Genomic DNA, 23,492 nt, shown 5'->3' on the forward strand with positions numbered 1-23,492 from the left:
CATTGTATAATTAGAGCGTTTTTGATGTTATCAAAAGTAAATAAACGACGATTATCTGTTAAAAAAATAATATGTATACTTTGAAAAACTTCTCTCCACGTCCACTGAAGTGATTGGGGCATATCTGAATTACGACTGTAATCGGTCAGATAAAATCGGATACTAATCGATTATTAGGAAACACGACAACGACAAAATGTAATCGGCGAGATAAAATCGGATAGGTACTAATCTTAGTCCGTGGTAATTTCCAAGTTTTAAGTTATCGGCATAGACAAGAAACAATCAGAAGTGAACTAGTGTAAAATCAATAAAAATGTCGAAAAATGTCAAAAAATGACTTAAAAGGAAAAAAAGCCAAAAAATGCAAAATAAAATTTAGTTTTTCAGATTCACATGCTAATGAAACACATTTGTAGCCAGGAGAGTATCGTCTAAAAAGTTCCAAAAAAAAATGCAAAATGCCTCAACTTCCAAGCCCTAGTTATAACATATTGTTAGTACCTACCCACTGTGCAATAATTTGTACCACAGACGTTTCTGGGCTGTTGCAATGAAACATGGAACATCACAAATTGCGTTCCATAAGTGTATTTAAAACATCCCTTGGACCGTATTTGTACCGCAATGATGTCACAAATAAGACATATACCGAACATCTCTTTGTAACATCTCTACAACAATCAAACACGATGTTCCTTCCACATTAAGTTATAACGTCTATGAAACATCACCGAATGTTTTATAGCTGTCTCAATGTGATGTTATTAAAAACATCACTGCGATGTTTGATCCTATTGTATAGTTGTTTAACTAAAAATATACAATGCTGATAATATAATTATGGATTATTTATAATATAATACCTGTATTACCTATGCATAAATAATAAATATCTATGAATCAATATTTACTACCTAATTTATATTGAAAATTAAAAAAAAAATAGAATTATAATTTAGTAATTCCAATTTATTTATTTGAATAGGTATAAGTTAAAAATGTATTTACAAAATAACATAAATGCTAATTGATAATATAATACAAAATTCATATTCATATAATATAAAAGAATAAAAATTTGTTTGAATGATTTAAATCTGTTTATTTGCAAAGTTATATTATATCAGATTAATATAAAATGTAATAAAATTATTGAATAATAAAAATTATATATAAATAAAAAAAACAATCAATCTTAATATAAAAAAGTGTATACACATAATATAATATATAGGTAGTATAGTATATTAAATTATTATAAAATAATAGGTATACAGTTAAAAATGTATTTAAAAAATAACATAAATGATAATATAATACAAACAAAATAAGTGTTGTTATGTTTAAATAGTTGGTTTGAATGATTTAAATCTGTTAATTTTCAAAGTTATATTATATTATTGAGATAAAATTATACATAAATCAAAAGAAAACAATCAATCTTAATATAAAAAAGTGCATACATATAATATAATATATACCTAGTATAGTTTATTAAATTATTATAAAATAATAGGTATACAGTTAAAAATGTACTTTGCAAAATAACATTAATGATAATATAATATAAACAGAATAATATATTTTGTTTGAATGACTTAATAATGTGTTAATTTTAGACTGAAGGTACACGCTAATTAGGTCTCTAAATGACAAAGTGTTGAGATCAATGCCAAATTGTCGGATAGTCTAATAAAAAAACATTTGTATTTTATATCAGTTAAATTAATACAATATAATTCGGACATTTTAGAAGTGTCAACCATGTAAACCCCGATTTTGAAAGAAGATTCTGGTGTATTAGTAAATTCAGAACAGCTGATGAACTGTTTTACAATTAAATTAGGAGGTTCATTTTTCGGTTGAACAATATGCTGAACCATAACAAGAGTGTTATTAGTAAGCATTATGTATCTATCTTTTTCTTTAAGAACATTTATAATTGTACTTGTTAGTTCTAAAGTGATTTTTTCAAAAAGTTTATCATTTATATTAAAGAGAGGTGAAGGATTACTGTGTATTATTTCATTGCTTAAGACAGGATATTGTTTATGTAATTGAGCAGGAAGTGTATCATACATTTTTTGTTTTTCTACTATTCTATTGAAGATTTCTTGCAGAGGATATTTGATTGACTTGATAGATTTTTTTATTTCTTGTAAATAATTTTCATAACGAAAACAACTAAAATTGTCTAATGGACCATGAAGAAGAACATAAAATGGTAAGTGAATTAAACTATGTACATTATAAGATATGTAATGAGAACCATATAATGCAGAATAATCATTAACAAATTTCTTTAGAAACTGTGTTGATAATTCATTATATTTAGAACAGGTTTCAGAACAAATTAAAATTCTAATTGCATAAACCAACAATAGGAAATGATAATAAAACTTTTTTTTTAAGTTACCCTTTAGAACTATTTGACCGGTATATAATAAAAAAGTTCTAAGTTCTGTGGCTTTATAATGTTCAATTTCATCTAGCGCCCTGGGTAAGCGACATATCTCAGAAGGTACATAAGGTCTTAATTTTTTTAACTCATTATTTATTTTTTCTTTTTTATCTTTTTCCAATCTTACTTGCTTATTACCTTTCACCCAAAATTCAACTAATTTTTTAACTACACCTAGGCATACATTATGCATGTAATCTAACACAACTGTATTGATTATATTAATTGGTAAACAAACTAAAGGACTATTGCCTTTATGGTAATCCTCATCTTTTTTACTTCTGAAAGACTCATCAGTTCTTAATGTTGCATCTAAACCAGGATAAGTCATACGATGTTCCAAATATGTACCTTCCTCTATACATAATGTACAGCCAAAATATGCATTATGACCCTTAACATTAAGTAAAAACGCCTTCGCCGGGCTATCACATGAAACATTTGAAATATTTACAGTAAAAAACAACCCATTTACAGTCAACCCATTATCTAACACATCCAATAAATCTATTATTAATGGATTTAAGAATTCTTCAATAGAAAGGGGTTTTTGAAATCCATGGAAAATGCCTATAGGTATAACATTTTCTTTTAGCTCTTTAAAATTTAAAATTGATATTAATGCTGGCCAAATTTGACTTTTAGAACTTTTAGATACAGGAAGGCCATCTATATTGAGACCTATCTCTAATACATGGGATTTAATATATATTTGAGCATTATTTTTAATTAAAATAGGTAGTAGCATATTTCTTAGACCTAAATGTATGTAGGAACCACCAGAAATATCGACAATATCATGGAGTTTAGGAGTTTTCATCAAAGTCCTAATATCTTTTGGAACGTCTAAACCTTCACTTTTCAATAATTGAAGCAAGCTGTTACAAAAATTATGAGAAACTTTGTGTTTAATAATTAATAGACGCAATTTATCTGTTATACATACATTTTTCTGTACATCAACTTCCAACATAGGGTCATGATTGGTTATAACTGGATCATTAAAAGCATCAAAACCCGAATTAAAGTTATTGGATTGGACGGTTTCAACATTTAATGTATTTAACAAACATTCAGGTATCATGGGATCTTTCACCAATACTGATAATTTTAGTGGTAAATCATTGTTTGTAATATTTGTCTTAACACAATTTATACTATTACTATTTACTATGGACGTAACATTCAAATTTACTTTTTGTTGTTCAGCTTTTAGTACTCTTCTAAAATATTTTGTTGATATGAGAGATAAATCTTTTTTCTTTGAACTGCAAATCTGAAAAAATATTAATAAAATAATTAGTCCACAAATAGGGGTTAAAAGTAATTCAATCTAAAAAAGTTAAATTGAATGCACCACAAAAAAATAAGAATTGAAAACCAGTATTAATATTATATTAATTTGTTTGTTACATATTATATTATATTAAACGAGAATAATTTTTTTTATTATTTTACCCATAGTAACGCCTGCAAGGGCAGAGAGTACAATATATTATACAAGATAAGAAGTAACATAACATTGATAACTTAAGTCTAATAGCTAATTTTAAAATAGCATAACTAAATTAAGCTAAGAAATACCTCTACCTAGAGGGGATAATAAACATTGGTTTATCCGTGGAAAAATTTAAATAGCCCGATCATTTTTATTTTAATGTTATGTTCAACTTTAAATAAGGTTTTTTTAAATATTTAATTACTTTTTTATTTAACTACAAAATTCAATGTATTCAAAATAACCATATACTAACTTTTATTAAAATTATTTTGCTCTACTCAAACGAGTGTTTGCATGTCTAAGCCAATTAGCAACAGTGATTTCAAATTCTGAATCCGTTAATACATCATTGGAATTAGCTTTAATAAACCCTAAAAAAAATCATTGTTTCTGTATATTATAATATATGTTAATATGTAATTCATTTGTAATATAGTAAATTAAATAACTTTTTATTAGTTTTATCACTTCAGAACTTCCTATTGTAATGGATATATTTTTACCACGTCCAGTCCACGTAGAGATAACAGCAAATTCATCACTAAATATTTTTTGTAACACCCTTGTAATATTACTTTTTAGTCCACATCCACCAATACTTTTAATGAATGATTCCTAAAATTATTTATAGGAATATAAGAATAAATTGAAAGCAAATTTTCTAAGTTTAAATTAGTTTTTTTATAAAGATAACATACTAGTTTCAACACAAAGTCCATTTCATTTACTATGTTCGATTCAACTGATAAAAATTCATCTTTATCTTTAATTGGGAATAATGAAAGAAAATTTGAATCAATATACTGGTTAGCCATTGCAGAGTTTAAATTATTGTTTTTTGAATTAGTTTCCAAAACTTCAACTTTTGTAAGTAATCGATTCAAAATTAAATTTGATGCCACTAACTCTTTTTTAATGTTGACTTGTTCCAATTGCATATTAGTTAAAATATCAAGGATTTTCTGATTTAAACTACCAGTATCTATGTAATAAAAAAATAACAAAAAAATATTTGTACTGATTTTAAATTAATAATATTGAAGTAGTTAATTCAAAAATATAGGTAATTCAGATAAAATACTAAGTAAGTATACTCACTGGTTGTACTATATGAGGTATTAGGAACAATAAATGGTTCATATCGTTCATATAATTGTATTTCATCAGTATTTTCAACCTGAGACGTTGCCTGCTATCAATTAAATATTAATTTCCACATCAAAATGAAAATAAATTTGGTTCAATTGTTAATTTTTTATGGTACTTAATATTTTATAAATTTAAATTGATATAATGATATTTTATATTATATATTATATTAAAACATAGTACCTATACTATTTTATTTTTAACCTTTTAAAATTTAACTATTGCAGTGCTTAAATACCTAATTAAAAATTAAATTTGTATTACCATATGTATGTTATCATTAACTATGTATGATACTGAGGAACTAGCTGCAATTTGTACTGCCGGTGGTGATACAGACTCTAGTTCACAATTGAATTCTTCATCGGAATTCCTCACCAGCAATTCAGTAAATGTTATCGGCACATCTTTTTTTAGTTTTTTGCTGATAGGTGTTACTGAAAAGCTACAATCTAAATAAAAATAAATTAATATCTAATTTTTAAAGAAGTATAAAAATAGAAGGCATACCCTCAAAGTCACTGTCATCTTCAGATGAACTTCTTTGGTGGTTTTTCTTTTTCTTTTTGAGTACTTCAGATTCATTTTCTGTAGCAGAACTTTCAATCTCCACACGTTGATGCCAGGCTTCTTTGAAATTGACTAAGTAAACCAATACAATTAGGTACAATTTGAATTATGAAGTAATGTCAAATAGGTATCAAGTTTATTTGACTTGTATTAATTATTAATCGAACCTATTATAATGTTTTAAAACTTTTTATAAAGTACCTACCATATATTTTACTGGACAAAATTTTAATTTTGAATAAACCCCATAAATCTTCTGGATCATAAGCGTTTGTTAGTTCAACGCTAGTAACATTAAATGGAGGCCATCGACAAAATTCAACTACTGAAATGTTTAACGCTGTTAGCTCCAATGTTGGTGGTAAAATTAGCCAATTAACAGGCACAACACTGTAATCGTTTGATTCCATAAACAAAACAATGACCCATCGCTTATTATACGTCCGGTTCTACGTGGTAATGGTAAAAAAGCTTATGTTATTAAATTTAAATTACATAATTAAAGAATATAGTACTTACTTTACGACTCTTTAGCGGTTGTTTCGTAGACATGATGTTACTATTATATTAAAAAATGTATGTTTACTGTATTACTATTTAACACTGGACACAACAAATAAAATAACAAACTATAATATAATGTAAAAATGATCTATGCGACTCTGCTAAAGTGCACGCAAAAAATGTTATTAGTTACAAATAATTATCGATTATTCAATTATATTATTCTGCAACGATTAGACGATTATAGTAGGTATAATACAAACACTGGCAGGACGCACGAACTCAAGCAGGCGAGTATTATAAATTACTGTACAGATTCGAATAGTCGAGTGTCGACGGAGGAGTGCGGACGTACAGCGGCCGGTCGGGCAGCACCGGTGAACCCATTATATATATATATACAATAGTTATTATAGTTACCAATGAACTGATAATAACGTCATAGAAAAACCCAAATATTATAATAAAATGTCTAATAATAATGTAGATATAGCTATAGTGTGGTTCGTAGAACCCTCCCCCCATCCTGTTCGGGCGACAGCCGATATAATAATATAATAGTATATTTATATATTATATTATATAATGAGGATTTTTATCCGTACAAGCTAAACATCCCGAGAACAACCTATTGACATTGAAATGCGATGTTCCGTATAAGTTAAGTTTGAAACGTTGTTGATATGTTATACATTTATAGTTAAGTGACAATTAAATGAAAACATCCATAAAATGTCCTAGTAACATAGAAATGTGATGTTCCGTATGCAACCCAAAACGTAGGTCGCAGAGATGTTAGGCAACATCAAATGTTTAGTGGGTATTTCGTAAGAATTCGTTAAAATGGATTTTACAAAAACTGTTACGAATAAAGGTGTAGTGTGTATTTTGTTTAAAGAGCAAAAATATAGATTTTTACGAGAAATGGCCAGTGGTAATGTGTCATTGAGGTGTACCAAAAAAAAAATGTTCTGCTAGAATAGAGATGGATTTGACTGCAATTTTAAATTAATAATATTAATTTTTTTTTTATAAAATCTCAACCGATGTATTAAATTTATATTGAATTGCATGTATATCATAATTTATGATTTATTAATTTTATAATATAACATAATTTTTATAAGATATATCAATTTTGAAAAAACTACTTATATAAAATATTTATTTTGGCGAAAATGATATGTCATTTTTGCCCCTTTGGCGCTTATGTCATATAAGGGTATAACAGGCATAAAATATTAGATTGGCGCTTATGTCATATAGCCTAATAATTGACTATTTAGGTAGGTAGGGGAGACCCGGGCAAATTGACGAATCTAAGGTTTGAAGTATTCTCGGATGACTAATTTTTATGATACAAGTTCAAATTCTATACCAATTTATAACTTTTAACTTTTGTAAAAAAAAACAACAATGTCAAAATTTGTCTTTAAACCAATTTTTTTTTAATAAAAAAAAACGAAATTCGTCATCTTACCCATGGGCTGGGGTAAGTTGACATTTACCCGGAGTAAGATGATATACATATATAAATACATTGAATAACTTTTAAATATAGTTATTTATATTAATAAAACAACTTTATGTAACAAAACTCATATGTAATTATTTTTTAAGTCTCGAAAATAACTAATATAAAATTATTTTAACAAACCTTATTGTTAATAAGAATAACATATTATTTAAAATTTTAAAACTTTAACAAACCTTGTTGATAATAGTAAAATAATACTATAATATAAGATAAAAAGGTGGATAAGTGGATGTCACTCTGCTGTACAGTAGGTTACAAGTGGGTCACTGTAATGGATGGTGTTAAATTTGAATTCAATGACATAATATCATTGTATAAGAAAAACGATTCTGAGCGAAAACGGTCAGTCAGCCTATGATATTACCAAGTATATTTGATGATATTGTTGTGAATAAAGTAATTTATATATTACCTATTTACGTGAAGCCTTGTTTTAAATTTTAAATCCTTAGCCATAACAGTTAAACATTTTAAGTAGTATGATTTGGTATGTTCAGAAGGCTCGCCCCCTGATCCACTGATCCTTGCTGATCCACTCGCCCCCTGATCCACTCGCCCTCGCCCCCTGATCCACTCGCCCTCGCCCTCGCCCCCTGATCCACTCGCCCCCTGATCCACTCGCCCTCGCCCTCGCCATTCACCATCGTCATCACCGCCGCCCGATCGCGCACGTACGCGACGTATATTTACCCCACCCCACCTCATACACTTCCTCACCCCCTGATCTTTGCTGGCCCTCCCCACCCCACCTGCAGGCCAACCCCGCCTCATCACGTGGCCGAAATACCATATTATTGTACACACCATATTATTGTATATATTATTGTAAACTTTTTTTCATTAAATAAATATTGAAAAAAAGATTGGTGGGATTCGAACCCACGACCCCTGAGTTAAAGCGCTGACGCCTTAACCCACTAAGCCACAAAGCCGTGATACCAATAGAATGATTCTTAATGTATATAGCTCTATGAATATTATTCTATACTTCTCTTGCGCACGAGGAAGGTACTCGCACGCACGCACATGTCGCAACAATGTTATCATATATCTGTTATCACTAACGTATCATAATATACCATATTATTGTACTCGTCTCAGGCCAAATCATAATAATACATTTGTGGGGAAACAGCATTCCTTAGCATGTTGCTACAGGTCTGTTATCCATTGTCATTAGATTTGTAAAGAAAAACCCATAATATATGAACCCTTTGTCCATATATCCACCTTAAAGTATGAGTCATGTGAACAGATGTCTTCATCCTTTGTTATTGGGGGATTCACCCCCACCTAATATTTTTTCTCCCACCGAATATTGTCTCAATTCGATAGACATTTGACTCTCCAAGAGTCGATATTCAATCAGTCTGTCTTCAGTCTTTCACACTTACGATTCTACTCCGCGATACTTAGTTTATTCAAGTCTTTTAAATTTTCAAGTGATTATTATTTTAAAACGATTTTTAAAAACATGGCTGGTTCAATTGAAGACAACGCAGCATTATATAAGAAGAAGACCTACACTTATGTGCCACCATCGTCACCGGCTGAACTCATTGAAGCCACAAGCTTCACACTTGACTTTGCGAGTCGCAAATTTATACAAGTCGGTATTCTACCAGATGAAAAATACCAGGTCGTTGTAAATATATTAACTTCACCGAGATACGTTCATATTACTCCAGTCTTTTTAAAAAAAATATTTTCTTATATGGGGCATATCCTGTCTTTTATACTGGATACGCCGCAGAAATATAAACGCGTTATATTTTTCGAAGACGAGATAGTGAAACTATCAAGTATGGTCTATACCGGGGAAAATGTGCTTGTGATTGAGTCTAAAACCCGAGACGGTTGTAGAGTTCTACTGAACCGAGCAGATCTTATTCAACTACAATATCTGGAGCGGAGCATTACAGAAAGTATTATACGAAAAGAAGTTTACAGCACGCCATTAATTCAAAGCCAGAGCGAGGAGTTCGTAATATACCTACACGAGAAATGTTTACAGATGGAGTCACCACCGATAAATTTGAATGAGATGACAACATACATTAAAAACGTGGAAGACGATAGAGTCATCAAATCTCTTCCAAACCTGGCACACCAAATACAAATATGTGCAGCTAAACCACTAGCAGAATCTGTGCTAAATAAGGTAATTCATAAATATAATAATATTACATGTAGAAAAAATATTTAATACAATTCTATTTTAGTTACAGAATGTTGAGATGGGTCCCCCAACGTCGCCAAGCTATTCACCGGTCGGCGATATATTCAACGAGCAAGACGAATCACTTATACAGTTAAAGGTAATTTATATAATCATATTTTTAAAAATAAAAACAATATTAATTTTATATTTTTTTTTTTCCCAGCCACTAGATTATATTGACGGCCCAACCGAGATTTCTAATCAACAATCGGTCGACGTAAACGATGGACCAGATTTCTACAATCTATTTTATTCACCGCCGGCTTACATCGAACATGCAGTGCCAACACAAAAACGATCTCCTTCAACATTCGCTGAACACCCAAAACCAGTACGCAATGTTAAACCGCGTCTATTTTAATATGTGTAAAATAATTTATGTGAAATAAAAACAAGCGTGATATATAAAAAAGTATTTTCATTTATTAATATTAAGGTTTACAATAAATATTAAGGTTTACAATAAAATATTAAGGTTTATAAAAAAGTATTTACACTAAATATTTACAAGGTTCTTACTTCTCCGTTAAATGGATTATAAGTAATAATTTGGTCATGTAATATTAAACAATATGCGGAAGTGGAAGCTGGAAACGCCTCATCAGCTTCTAGTTCAATTCTGAGGTCAACAGTTGACATTTTCACGTTGTCGTTCTGTCGGCTCATGTCAACAACTATGATTGGAGAGTGATTTTTGAATTCTGATCGGTTCATTAGAGGTGTTACATCGTCGTGACCGTAGTAAGATTTTTGGAACTCTGCATACGCGCGGTATAATGTCGCCATCTTATTCTTGTTAAAGTCACTTTGAAAATCTTCATATGGAAATACTTCGGAGTTTAAATAGACTTTCAAGTTTTTAATTTTACAATGATCGAAGTATGACATTGCTTTACTTGTGCTATTTTTCCTATCAGTTTGAAATCCGATTATAACATATCGAGGTTTTTCCAACTTGTTGGATGTCTTTACTTTCCACGAATGTGAAGTGTTTTGAGGTAAAAATGGGTATTCACACAGTTCCCACGACCTGAACGTACATGTCAGGGGTTTTTGACTGTTGACTACTTTCAACAGTCGAATTTTTTCTCTATCGCTAACTCTCACTATAGGCATCCGCCACAATATTTTTGTTATGTTTATTTTAGCGTCTTTTAGTTTAGGAGCGTCTACGACAGCTTCATTATTTTTATACTGTTTGATGGCATTCATATCAATCGAAGCTCTATTTAATATGAGTTGCTGGCTACAGTTTATTAAAATTCGCTTATAATCTTCACAAAAACCAAACAAATGTTTAAGATTAATACATCCGTTAAAATTACCACTATCAATAAAATCTTTATTAACATTTTTAAAATCACTATCCCAGGCAGCGTTTTGGTGTGAGGAAATATTTGTTTTATTGTACGAACAATATCCTTTTAATGTGGTCGATATACCCGGATTGACGAGTTTCTGAATTTGATTTCCGTTTATTTCATATTTCATTTCGGAGAAAAGAAATGCCAGTCCGTTGTTTATAAATCTAATCTCGTCAGTTATTTCTGAAGGTTTGGTTATTGTTCCCTCGATGTAAATATAACTCTCGCACGGTAGTGTATAAGACTCTGTGTTATGTAAAGCAATACGCACCTCATCATTATTAGAAAGAGCCGATGTTGAATACGGTAAAAAAGAATGATAGTCGATTTGAGTTATTTTACAATCATCGATGTATCCAGCCGTCACGTCTAAATATGTGTCGTCCATATTAAATGACGTTAATCGAGCGTAGAAAAACCAAATTGTCAGGTGTTAGACTATGTCTAGTCTGTTTTCGTCTCGAATATTTTTTCTTCTTCGGAGTTGTTACCTTGTTAGTGTTTTTAACACGACTAACGGGTTTTTCATATACAGGTCTATTTATATTATAAAATTGAAGCCCCATCACGAGTCTTGAATTAATAATCGTATTGATAGCGGTTCGCCCCGTAGATCGATCAACTCGTCGTCCTGATTTTTTAAAATTATACTTGCGTATGTTATAGATGTAGAATTAATGGAGTAAAAAACCAAATGTGTTGGTACCTCTATTATTTTATAGCCCGGAGGAACATTCGGATAGAACTCATGGATTGTATGGCACTGCTTACCGTTGACGAATGAACCCGTAACTAGATTTGAATCGATATATATACAGTTTGTTTTGGTAATATTGACCAACGTATCTGATTCGTGTTTGACATTAGCAGCATATTTACGATTTTTGAACCCCAACAACTGTCCTATACTATCAGTCATACGAAAATCTACAGTTTCACTACAAAACATTGTACATTTTAGTGTATTATTATCTGCTCTCAACTCGAATAAAGTATCTGTATTATGCAATACACGTTTTATAGCTGCTTCAATTTCATTCAACTCATAAGAGCCGGTAGGTATTACATAGCTGTCGCTATTCATATTGTTATCATTACTGTATGTGAAGCATATTTTATTACATTTTTCGTTTACGTTAGGAATAGAATTATTCGTTTGAAAACCTAACAGACAGATTTTTGCATTTTTACTGACTTCTATCGGTGGAAAAAAGTCACATGACAATTCGCTAGAGTTGCCGGTTAACGTTATAGTATACATGATAAAAATTTTAAGCACAGATGACCACAGTTTGTTGTGTTATATTTCTGATGTCTCTCGTAGTTATATTCGATATTGCAACCGTTGAAATATTTCTGTAATTCTAGCGGTGGCGTTAAATTTCCATAACTATCATAATATTTAACTTGTTTTCCGATTTTCTTATACGCTACCCAATGAGTACCTGTACCGTTTTCGATGTCTAAATTAACTACAGCTGACTCTTGATGTTTTGCTCGTCGAGGTAACTTGTCTCTAGCAAATACACCGATGAAATGAGGAATTTTCGACATGTCAGCGTATTTTATAATCTCATAATCGTACAACGCTCTATCGGGTAACGTAGAAATTAGTTTTTTGACCTTGATTTTTTAACCGAGCCGCCCTTGTGTGGTGCTAGGTATAAACCTTTACCTTTTACGATTTTATAAGAACTACCCTTGTGAGGAGTAAGATATAATCCTTTGCCTAAATGAATAGGTGTGCTTTTTCCAGAATTTAATTCTTTCACGACTTTTACTATATTACCTACTCCACCGGTAAGCGCGCCTAATGCTGATAAACCAGCGAAAATAGGAATTAAAGGTAGAACACCACCTTTTTTCGGTATTGGTATAATTCTCGGTGTTTTAGTTTTCTTATTTTTATTCTTTTTAATTTTTTTCGCAGCTGACAGACATGTTCTTACTAATTTTGTTATATTATTTTCGTTCATTTTATTTTTGATGGAATTTTTAGCAGCCAAAACCATTTGTTTAAATCCGCAACCAGCTCCAAGCTTACGTTTGACTTTCATGGCTGTAGTGACTAGCCAAGACGCCGCTTTTTCTTTGATACCTGTGTTTTTAGATTTAAACACTTCCCAAGCCTGATTTTCTAATACTTCGTCTGCTCTATGTCGATCAGTTAGCAAATTACTTTCCTCGTATGCGATATCGTGCGCTCTGGCCAACTCGTCAAGTCTGTTTATACCACGTTCTCCTCGTGCTAATCTTTGTTTCAATTTGGTTCCGGGACCGGCAAATCTAAAAACAATTAATCACAAAATTTAAAAACGGATTTATTAGTCATAATATATTGTAGCGACTTACCTATAACCAGGTAAATGTAATTCCACGGGTAAATGATTTATAACAGAGTTAATAAGACCGGAGCCTTTATTGTTGTTTCGCTTACGAACGAGAGACATCGTGTGACGCTATCGCTAACATAGCACCTATATTTATAGTGAACAATTTAAAAAAAAAATGCGCTTTATCGAACAAGAGAAAAAACTTCGAATTTATAATATTGATTCTCCCGAGACAATTCAACAGAGACATGGAGAGCTTTTTCCAAATACGATAAGGTCGTTGGTACTCGGCAGCTCGGGGTGTGGTAAGACCAATCTGATATATTTTCTACTAGTCGATGAAAACGGGTTACGATTTGAAAACGTTTACATATACTCCAAGACGCTGGAACAACCTAAATATAAATTATTAAAACGTATTATTGATGGAATAGACGGTATGAACATTTTTACCTTTTTCGAGAATGATAAAGTAATTCCACCCGAGAAAGTTTTACCAAATTCAATTTTTATCTTGGACGATGTTATTGGTGAACACCAAAACGTTATAAGAGATTATTTTTCTCGAGGTCGCCACAATAAAATAGATATATTCTATCTGGCCCAGAGTTATTCAAAAGTACCAAAACAGCTGATACGTGACAACGCGAATTTAATAGTATTATTTAAACAGGACGAAACAAATTTAAAACATGTATACAACGAGCACTGTTCGGGCGATATGTCATATACACAATTTAAACATTTCTGTATAACATGTTGGAACCGTGACAGGTTTACATTTGTTGTTATTTGTAAAGATAGCGAACGTGATAACGGACGATATCGTTTTGGGTTTGATACTTTTGTAGTTATATAAGATGAAGCAACTAATAAATATTATCATTTAAAACGTAGTCATGACGGAAGCAACTACTGTGTTAGATGAGCTAGTTAAAGCTAAGGAAAGTGTTAAACGTAAATATATCGCATTAAAAACCGGATCAGATAATGTTCAACAATTAATGACACAGACATTAAAACCAATAATCGATCCTTTAACTAAAATATCGAATAAACCTCGATTGAACAAAGAAAATATTGCCAATAAATCCTCGATTTTGGACTACAATCAACAAGAAATTGAAAATTGGTTTCAGTCTACAGACTTGGATAAGATCTATGGTCCGAAAAAACTTCCAAACGGACATATTATCTTGGGTAAAAAAGAAGTAAAATTTATAGAAAACACTATACTTATTGACGGTACTGTTTACCCATCTACGTCGGGTCTTAATCAGTTATTATTTTTAAAAAATCCACTTATTTTTACCGACAACGATTTAGATGAGTATAAATCAATATTAACTCAAACATCGGTACATTTATCCGCAGATGGAAATAAAATAAAAAAGGGTGGTACTAAATATTCAACAATTATTAGTAAATTATTCCCCTCGGGTGGCGAGCTGTCTATGAAATTACAGAAAAATAACTTAGTGTATTGGGATAATCCAAACGAGTTGGTTGATCGATTACGTCTGCTTCTCGCGTCAAAAGCAGCTGGCAATACAAGCGTTTCAAACGAAATAATATCGATTTTCAACGAATTACACGAGGCCGGACTAATAAAGCGAATTCCCGATGTCTAAACGGGAAATCGCTAACGAACTTCACAAACCAGCAAGGAAAAATTTCACTAGGCGTCGAGTTAACGTCTATGGAAAAAATGATTTATGGCAAGCTGACTTGGTTGAAATGATACCATATTCAAAAGTAAATGGTGGTTACAAATACTTCCTGGTTGTGATTGATTGTTTTACAAAATTTTCTTGGGCGAAACCGTTAAAGTCTAAGACAGGTAAAGAAGTTACTAGTGCAATGTCTACAATATTACTTGATCGTTCGCCGAAACTTTTACAACTCGATAACGGAAAAGAATTTTACAACACCACATTCGACGCTTTGATGACCAAGTATGGCATACACAAATATTCAACTTTCAGTATTCTAAAGGCCAGCATAGCAGAGAGGTTCAATCGTACTTTGAAGGGAAAAATGTATAAGGAGTTCACTGCCCGTGGCTCTCATGAATGGGTTTCAATTTTACCAAAGTTACTTGACGAATACAATAATTCATACCATAGGACTATAGGAATGACACCAATACAAGCAGATTCCAACCCCGCTTCGGTGGTAATAAAACATTGTGAAATTAATACTGTAAAAAATAAGTTTAAAGTTGGCGATAACGTTCGAATAAGTACACAAAAGGGCGTGTTCACAAAAGGTTATTTACCAAACTGGTCTACGGAAATATTCGAGATTATCAAAATAAATAAAACATTACCCGTTACTTATCAACTACAAGATTATATGGGTAAACCTATAGCTGGTTGTTTTTACTCTGAAGAAATATACAAGACCAATTTCCCAAACGAATATTTAATTGAAAAAATTATACGTAAAAAACATAATCAAATGTACGTCAAGTGGTTAGGATTCGATAATACACACAATAGTTGGATAAATACACGTGATGTTAAAAAATAGTGTCAGTCGTTTTATAACTATGAACGTGTTCGGTAGTTCTCAGGCGAGCGATGCTAAAAGAATTATATCAGATATTCAGTCAAGTAACAAAACGATACTAAATGACGTGAAACTCCAACAGAAAGAAATCGAAACTTTGAAGAATAATATTGTTAATCTAAGTGATAAGATACAATTGCTTGAAAATAATATACAATCAAGTAATAAGTCTTTATTAAATTGTGAAAATCGTATGTCGCAGCTAATTAATGACTGTGCTGACAACAGTACAGCGATCGCTATCCGGGGGCAAGACGTGGCCCAATTAAAAGATGAAATAAATCGTATAACCGGAATATTTGATGAAAATTCATTGCCGAATCACGGAACATATATTTCAGAATTAAATTCACGTTTGTTAATCCTGGAAGGCAAAAATATTATGAAAACTTGATTTTACACAAAATAAAATAGTTGGTTAGAGTCATACGGTATATATAATTTCAGTCGAGCTGTATACACCATCGTGTTTGGTAGTCTTTTGCCAGTGTTATATAAACCTGAAATTATGTCGTCGGCCATCGCAGACATGCAATGCGTTCTTGGAGCAGGCAATAAATATTTTATTAAAGAATTATCTATAGTCGACACTGAAACATGGGCGAACCAACACTGGATTTTTAAAAATTCTAAATCTAAGCAGGACAACAAGAGTCGAAAAACTAATAAGTGGTTGGAACATAACTATCATAAACTTACTATAGAATATGGTGATATTGAGTATGAAGAACTAAGTAGAATATTAAACTCTTTAAAGTTCTCATGCATTTACGTCAAAGGTGAGCAGAAAAAACAGCTGCTTACAGAATTTATACCTCAAGTCGTACTAATCAACATCGAAGACCTTGGATGCCCACGTTTGGATCAATTATGTGACGATGAAACTCTACCTTGTTGTATTTTTCATATGGAATTTAATCCAAAACAATGTACATTCTATAAAGTATTTGCTATAAGGAAATGGTTTATAAATAATTCTTAAAAAATTGTGAATGTATACATTTTATTTAATAAACATAATTATATTTTAACATTGTTTTTTTAATTTATATACTAACATACATACATTTATATATATGTTAACATTTACAAGGTTTTTTTTAAATATATTGGCTTCCATCTACCTGAAACAGAAAAAAATGATTATAAACATTTATACAGGAAAAAAACTTAAATATCTAACAATTATACATTATAAAATTATACCTGGATATTTATAAAGTATACAATATAAAATAATACATGAAATATATTAAACTATCTTAAATATCTAGCAATTATACATTATAAAATTATACAAGGATATTTATAAAATAATACATGAAATATATTAAACTAACTTAAATATCTAGCAATTTGACACTATAAAATTATACACGGATATTTAAAATATAAAATAAAAAAAAAAAAAAAATATTACAAGTTTATACACTACTATTTTACAAACTACACTTACATTTACAAACTACACTTACATTTACAATATAAAGGTCTAATATTGCAATGAAACATAATAATCCAACTTATATCATGGTTATACGTACATAGTATTTACAATAATTTCAAGTTTATGTGAAACAAACTAAATATTAAAAAGGTAGAAATATATATTAATCTATCTTAAGTAACATGATAATATTTACAATATAAAAAAAACTATATAACATCTAATATTTACAATAAAACTATATAACGTTTACAATAAAACTATTTAACATTTACAATAAAACTAATTAACAGAAAATATATAAATTAAGTTATACATTGTAGTAGCTCTCTCATCAATTCTTTTTCCTCATCGTTCCAGTTCCCTCCATCTTCCTCAAGCTCTGGCCATATGTCATCTTCCCTAGAAAATAAGAAATATTAGTAAAATAATTTAAATATATATATGTTTGTAATAACTTACTCTATACTATAGTGTCCATGGGCTAGTGTGTTGACTTTATCTTCTAACACCACCCTCTTATCGTCATAGCTATTGTAAGTTAATTTTTTTGTCTTTATGGTCATGAGTTGATGGTTGAATGACCGTATTGATATGTTTTCCCTATACAATTCTAATCCTTCTTCATCAAACAGACACTTCCTATGATCCTCAAGAGTCATGTGGTTTTTAACCACATGACCTCTTATCCCCTTCGCCTTGATCTTTTCACCACCAAGTCTGTCCTCCGGTCCAGTATATACGTTGAAAGCGTAGGATTTTGCTCTCAACGCACAGAAGTCGCTAATAACATTTCCGTTTACCTCATCGGAGAAGTAACCGGGGGTCTTCTTCCTTCCTGCCACATAACACGGATGGTCAGTGGGCAGGTTAGCAGTGTCCATCCGGTCCAACAAGTTATGGTTGGTCGCCAAGTCTGCATAAAAATCATCCGTTTGTATGTGGTAAATCAATGAATCTAGTAAAAATAATGTTAAATTAATATATTATATACATGAGTATAGTTTTAATATATTTACCTGTATCAGTGTACATTAATTTAATTTTGTCTCCATAGTGCCTCTGCATGACATCATAATGGTACTCATACATTAGCGTTTTTGATACATCCAGTACAGCGAATCCTGTAAATAATAAAATGTGTTAATAAATGATAAAAGTGGTAAAAAAGTATATTTACCAATATATATAGGTTTATCAAATTTAATAATTTTATTCTCCAGTGCGACAGCGTTTAGGTTTTCGTTATAATTGGTACAGTGTTTAAATGTACTCTTGTTGATTAATTTTTGTAACCTCCTCTCACACGACACTAACTCCATCTTCATCTCCTTTCTTTTAGACTGCATAGTCTTCCCTAGAAAATTAAAAAAATATCAGTAAAAATGTTTAATACATAGTATTAGTGACTTACCAAATACAGCGTTGTTCATTAATTTAAAAAAGTCCTTTTCAAAATCATTCCTCGCCTTCTTCCTCATCTCGGTGTTCAACTCAATATATTTAGCCAGCCAGTTAGACTGGTTAAATTGTATCACTCTATGTACCTATAAAAATAAGAAAAATGTTAAAAATCTGTTTTAAAATCTTATAAAATATAAATATTTACTTTTTCTACTATTAGTCCATTCTTAATGGCCTGCTGCAGGCTCCTATAGTGAATTATGTAATTTTTTTTCTCCTCGAACGTCGCCATCAACTTTCGCACCTTCGATCCATGTGGCACACTATTTTGCGGTAGAAAGGGTAAGTCATTGTGGTTATCATGCAAATGTCGTGGGTACGACACATCCACCTCATACACTCGTCCTATGGGGGAGGTATCGTCCAAATCATTCAAACCGTTTAACGTAGGTTCAACCCAGTTGAACCCACCGTACGGCATGTACTGCGACATGGCCCATCCATACAAGTTGTTACCTATAAAAAATAACAAATATTAATAAGTATGAAAATAATAATACGGATATAAAAATATACTTACAGTCCTGATAAATAATCCACGATTTATCTTTTGTCTCGTCGTAATCCGGAGTCTTCTCGTTGTTCGCCTTTCCATACCTCTTACTCGCCTGCACCAATCCACCGCGTATACCTATAAAAAATAAATGAGATTATTATATGTACATTTTTAAAAATAATATATATATATATACTAACCATTTTCGAACATCAACAACATGTCATAATCGTGTAGCAATTGCAACTTTTGGCCTGTGAACTTTAGCATGGCGTCAAAACTTAAGCCTGGTGCTGTATAATAGTGAGCAGGGTCCAGGTTGTACGCCCTCATGCATACGTCACGAAAGTTTTCGAAAACGTCTGCCAGTAGTAAAACGTCAATTTTTAGGTAGAGATCACTATAATCCCCGAGCGTCTCACAATCAAAGTGGTCCCAGACCTCCTTCGCATGCTCAAAGTCACTCTCCTTTATACTGGTCTCCGTCAACGTACTAAAAAAATCCCTCTTCCTCGGTAATCTCCTGTCTTCCAGCCGCTCCCAACTATCCGTGTACTCGTAAGGGTACACACCCTTCCGAGTCACGAGTGACATATCTCCGGTGACAAAATGTTTAGCTGTCTCACGGAAGTTCTCATGTTCGGGTGTAACTAAATTTTCGGCCAGGGACGACAAACTCGACGCCATAAACCTGAACGAGTCGATAAACCGAACAGTGAAGGTACTATTTATATATTTCGAAAAAGATATATATTTCTCCTCACTGTTCGGTATAACGTTGATAGTCTGAGTATCATAACCAAGTTCAGATATTATGAAGTGCGAGTCGTAGTTTGAGAGATTATGAAAAAATACGGGGACAAATTTAGGCTGTTGCAACTCTAAGTTACACCTAGAGCACAAGGTCTGCCTAAATTTGCCCGTCAGATGATCATGATCCCTAACCTTATCGCCCCCGACTAATACACATTTGCATAAATTACACGTACTACACTCTTGATATGTTTTTTCTTCGCCCTCAGTCATAATAATCGCTATATTCGTCTTCATCAGATTTTCAATTTTATGGGCCACCTCAACTATTGACTCTACAAAATGCCTCGCCACGTCCGTCCTGTCTTCACTTCCTCTATAGATTACCGGCCCCGCCGGTATCTCGTGTTGTTCCAATAAATCCGCCGGCACGTCCTCGCTCGCCTTCACTAAAAACCCATAACTCATCGCCTCATGCCTCTGTATAACTGTCGTGCTACCTCCTTTTTTCTCCTCCGTCTTCACCAAGATCGCCTCGAAATCCGCGTAAATTACAAACGGGTGCCTAACCGTTTTTTTTCCACGCCCTGAACTCAACACACTCCCCCTCCTTCGGCATCTCGGGTAGTATCGGCTTGTGCGCGCCGCAAATCAATTTGTGTTGGTCCAGGGCCTCCTGTCCGCTCAGCTTGTATTTATGTCGTCTATCATCAAAACTAGTAAAACATCTTTTGCAGAACACTAATCTCTCAGTGTGTGATGTTTTCTGCTTGCGTATGAGCCGGGAAAAATTCGAAATGTAAACATAGTGCGAGTTGTCGCCATCTGTCACCAACAACAGGTCGAAATGGTCCGGTTTTTCTTCGCTGATTACTCGCAGCGGGTACACCTCGTATGTCGGGTATTTTCTAGGTGGTTGGAATTTCTTATCGAGCCCATAGACGTTAACACTTACATTGATATTATTATTTTCAAAATTTGATATATCCGACAGAGGTGTAGGGAACGAAATACCGTCAAAATTATATTTCCCCTCATGCTGACTATATCTATTTCCCTCTACACGACATACCGTTGGTCCGGTCACATGCCTTGATAGGATTGCCCACTTAAAACAATGCTGGTCCGTATTCTTTGGGTTGATGGTACTCCGCTTCCTATCAATATATTCAGGTAATTGTATGTACGATGATCCGCCCATCGGCGTATATTTATACACTGCCAGCAACAGCCCATCGATCGACTCTAATGTAAATCCACTTCCTCTTCCCATATATTCGTCCTTCTCCTTCATTAACTTGATATACGCCCTCTCTATAATCGTTCTAAAATCGCTGTCAGGGTAAATTTCAACTGCCGAGGTCTTGAACGCCCTGTTCTCTGACGAATTGGGGACGTTGGGACGGTTGTAAGTCGCCTCGAGTTTCAAATTAAATTTTATTGCGTGTTTTTGTACGTGAGTTTTCAACAAATTTATTAGTTCAGGTATGAGGGGTCGAAGAAAGTCTGAATAAATCATTGTATTGCCGATATTTTTGGTATAGTACCACACGATTTTACGGCTCGCAGACGACAAAATTTCTACGAATCCGGGGGCCTTTACCATATCCATACGCGTCTTTTTTGCCCTAACAGCTGAGGTGGTGTTAGCAGTCGAAACACGTTTCCCGTTAACGGCAACGGTGTAAGAATCTTTAAAAATAAAAAATACCTAATATCAATATCTAATAAATAAATCTAATAAAAATCTAATCAACCTGCGACTGAGAAATAAAATCTTTGCAGCTTATAAAATAATATCTGTCTTTTTAAAAATCTGAAGATATAGATACATCTTAAAAAAAAAAAAAAAAATATTACTATATTTATCGTCATCGTAAATAATTCATATTACTATATTTATCGTCATCGTAAATAATTCATATTACTATATTTATCGTCATCGTGCAAATAATTCGCGATAGGTAATTTAAAAAATCTAATGGTCGAATAATAAAATAAATCTAAGTATTTGATAAACATTGAGTGTTGTACGGTAACTTGTGATAAATCTATTGATATAGAAGCGTATAATAATGTAACGTATTCGTTTAAAATAATGTAACGTATTCGTTTAAATAATTTAAGATGTTTAAAATCATTCAGTCTTTTAAAAATTTAATTAATTCTAATAAAACTAACCTGTATCCTCGAATTCGTCCATGGCTTCCATACACATTTCGTCTTCGGTTAACATGTTCGATCCACCGGCCGGGACATCAGGAACAAATATTTGCGGTGCAATCTGGACCTGATGAGCTGGAGCAGGTTGATCGATGATCGGCGCAGCTGGCAATGGTCTTAAGTGGGCTGGAACATTTATGATACCTTAGGAAATATAATAAATTAATATTGTATAAAAAAAAAAAAAAAACTTTATATTAATACATACCATGACCATTTTTCATATGTTTGTTGAGTCCGGTTTTGTAAGCGAATGTTGATGGGCATACAGTGCACGGAAAACGTACACCCGTATGCTTCTTTTGGTGTGCTGTCAAATTACGTTTTGCATTGAAAACTGACGGACAATGATCGCAGTTAAACATATTTAAAACGAGGTGAAAAACACTTGTAAAAATTAAACACTTAGAAAAATTAAACAGAGTGCGTAAAGCGAATTGTTAGGACTGTGAAAACACGGAGAGAGCAAAGGCAGAGTAAACGTACAACAGGTATGGGTGTCTGGAACAGACTGATTATGTCTTGGCGGACAACGGAGCGAGTGTCCGGAAATCTGAGCATTTGTGGTAGGAGTAGCATTTCAAGCCGTGGGTTACCAAAATATTAATCGGGTATTTACTATGATAAATGTGTACATCACTAGTTATTACCAATTATTTTAGGAACCATCGTTTATCAGTACAATTTCTAGGAATTATCCTGTGCATTGTCAACAACAACCCATCGAAAGACGGGTCGGAATAGGTCGCTGGGTTAACAATAGGTGATGTATACCATCTAGCGGCGTCTAGAGTACGTGATGGAAACAAAGGACGATTAACCGAAATACACTTCACTCGATGAAGCCGTACAAAAATAGTTACTAACATACCAAGAAATGTGAACATATGGCACT

The 23,492-nt window shown here is 32.3% G+C and overlaps 6 protein-coding genes across 7 annotated transcripts; 2 read left to right on the forward strand and 4 right to left on the reverse strand.

The window, feature by feature from the left end:
- Positions 1-1,505: 1,505 nt before the first annotated feature.
- LOC132936043 (uncharacterized) lies at positions 1,506-6,421 on the reverse strand. 2 transcript variants are annotated; one of them, XM_061002706.1, is made up of 10 exons: positions 6,204-6,421; positions 5,890-6,133; positions 5,625-5,756; positions 5,379-5,566; positions 5,064-5,157; positions 4,664-4,947; positions 4,415-4,580; positions 4,219-4,336; positions 3,660-3,740; positions 1,649-1,692 (listed from the first exon to the last, which is right to left on the reverse strand). In XM_061002706.1, exons 1-8 carry the CDS (start codon positions 6,234-6,236, stop codon positions 4,230-4,232), a joined length of 1,248 nt encoding a protein of 415 aa, XP_060858689.1. In that variant the 5' UTR covers positions 6,237-6,421; the 3' UTR covers positions 1,649-1,692; positions 3,660-3,740; positions 4,219-4,229. The 2 variants fall into 2 exon arrangements, with proteins under 2 accessions (XP_060858688.1, XP_060858689.1); XM_061002705.1 differs by lacking the exons at positions 4,219-4,336; positions 4,415-4,580; positions 4,664-4,947; positions 5,064-5,157 and having other exon boundaries at positions 1,506-3,740.
- Positions 6,422-9,090: 2,669 nt separating this feature from the next.
- Positions 9,091-9,931, forward strand: LOC132937415 (uncharacterized). The gene has a single exon (XM_061004237.1). It carries the CDS (start codon positions 9,200-9,202, stop codon positions 9,929-9,931), a length of 732 nt encoding a protein of 243 aa, XP_060860220.1. The 5' UTR covers positions 9,091-9,199.
- A 578-nt stretch (positions 9,932-10,509) lies between these two features.
- Positions 10,510-11,698, reverse strand: LOC132941019 (uncharacterized). Its single transcript, XM_061008899.1, has 2 exons — positions 10,592-11,698; positions 10,510-10,533 (listed from the first exon to the last, which is right to left on the reverse strand). Exons 1-2 carry the CDS (start codon positions 11,696-11,698, stop codon positions 10,510-10,512), a joined length of 1,131 nt encoding a protein of 376 aa, XP_060864882.1.
- Positions 11,699-15,266: 3,568 nt separating this feature from the next.
- On the forward strand, positions 15,267-17,721 carry LOC132941099 (uncharacterized). Its single transcript, XM_061009025.1, has 4 exons — positions 15,267-15,818; positions 16,417-16,571; positions 16,662-17,110; positions 17,705-17,721. Exons 1-4 carry the CDS (start codon positions 15,267-15,269, stop codon positions 17,719-17,721), a joined length of 1,173 nt encoding a protein of 390 aa, XP_060865008.1.
- Positions 17,722-17,966: 245 nt separating this feature from the next.
- LOC132936168 (uncharacterized) lies at positions 17,967-20,592 on the reverse strand. The gene is made up of 8 exons (XM_061002858.1): positions 19,822-20,592; positions 19,646-19,756; positions 19,271-19,581; positions 19,076-19,208; positions 18,842-19,018; positions 18,681-18,785; positions 18,124-18,619; positions 17,967-18,063 (listed from the first exon to the last, which is right to left on the reverse strand). The coding sequence occupies exons 1-8, from the start codon at positions 20,306-20,308 to the stop codon at positions 17,967-17,969; spliced, it is 1,917 nt and encodes a 638-aa protein (XP_060858841.1). The 5' UTR covers positions 20,309-20,592.
- On the reverse strand, positions 20,382-22,962 carry LOC132941230 (uncharacterized). Its single transcript, XM_061009219.1, is given in 5 exon segments — positions 20,382-20,407; positions 20,512-20,953; positions 20,955-22,066; positions 22,556-22,741; positions 22,806-22,962. Coding segments are annotated over 5 exon segments (1,923 nt in total).
- Between the last annotated feature and the right edge of the window lie 530 nt (positions 22,963-23,492).

This window comes from Metopolophium dirhodum, chromosome 1 (assembly GCF_019925205.1).
Source record: "Metopolophium dirhodum isolate CAU chromosome 1, ASM1992520v1, whole genome shotgun sequence".
In the NCBI taxonomy this organism is placed as follows: Eukaryota; Metazoa; Arthropoda; class Insecta; order Hemiptera; family Aphididae; genus Metopolophium; species Metopolophium dirhodum.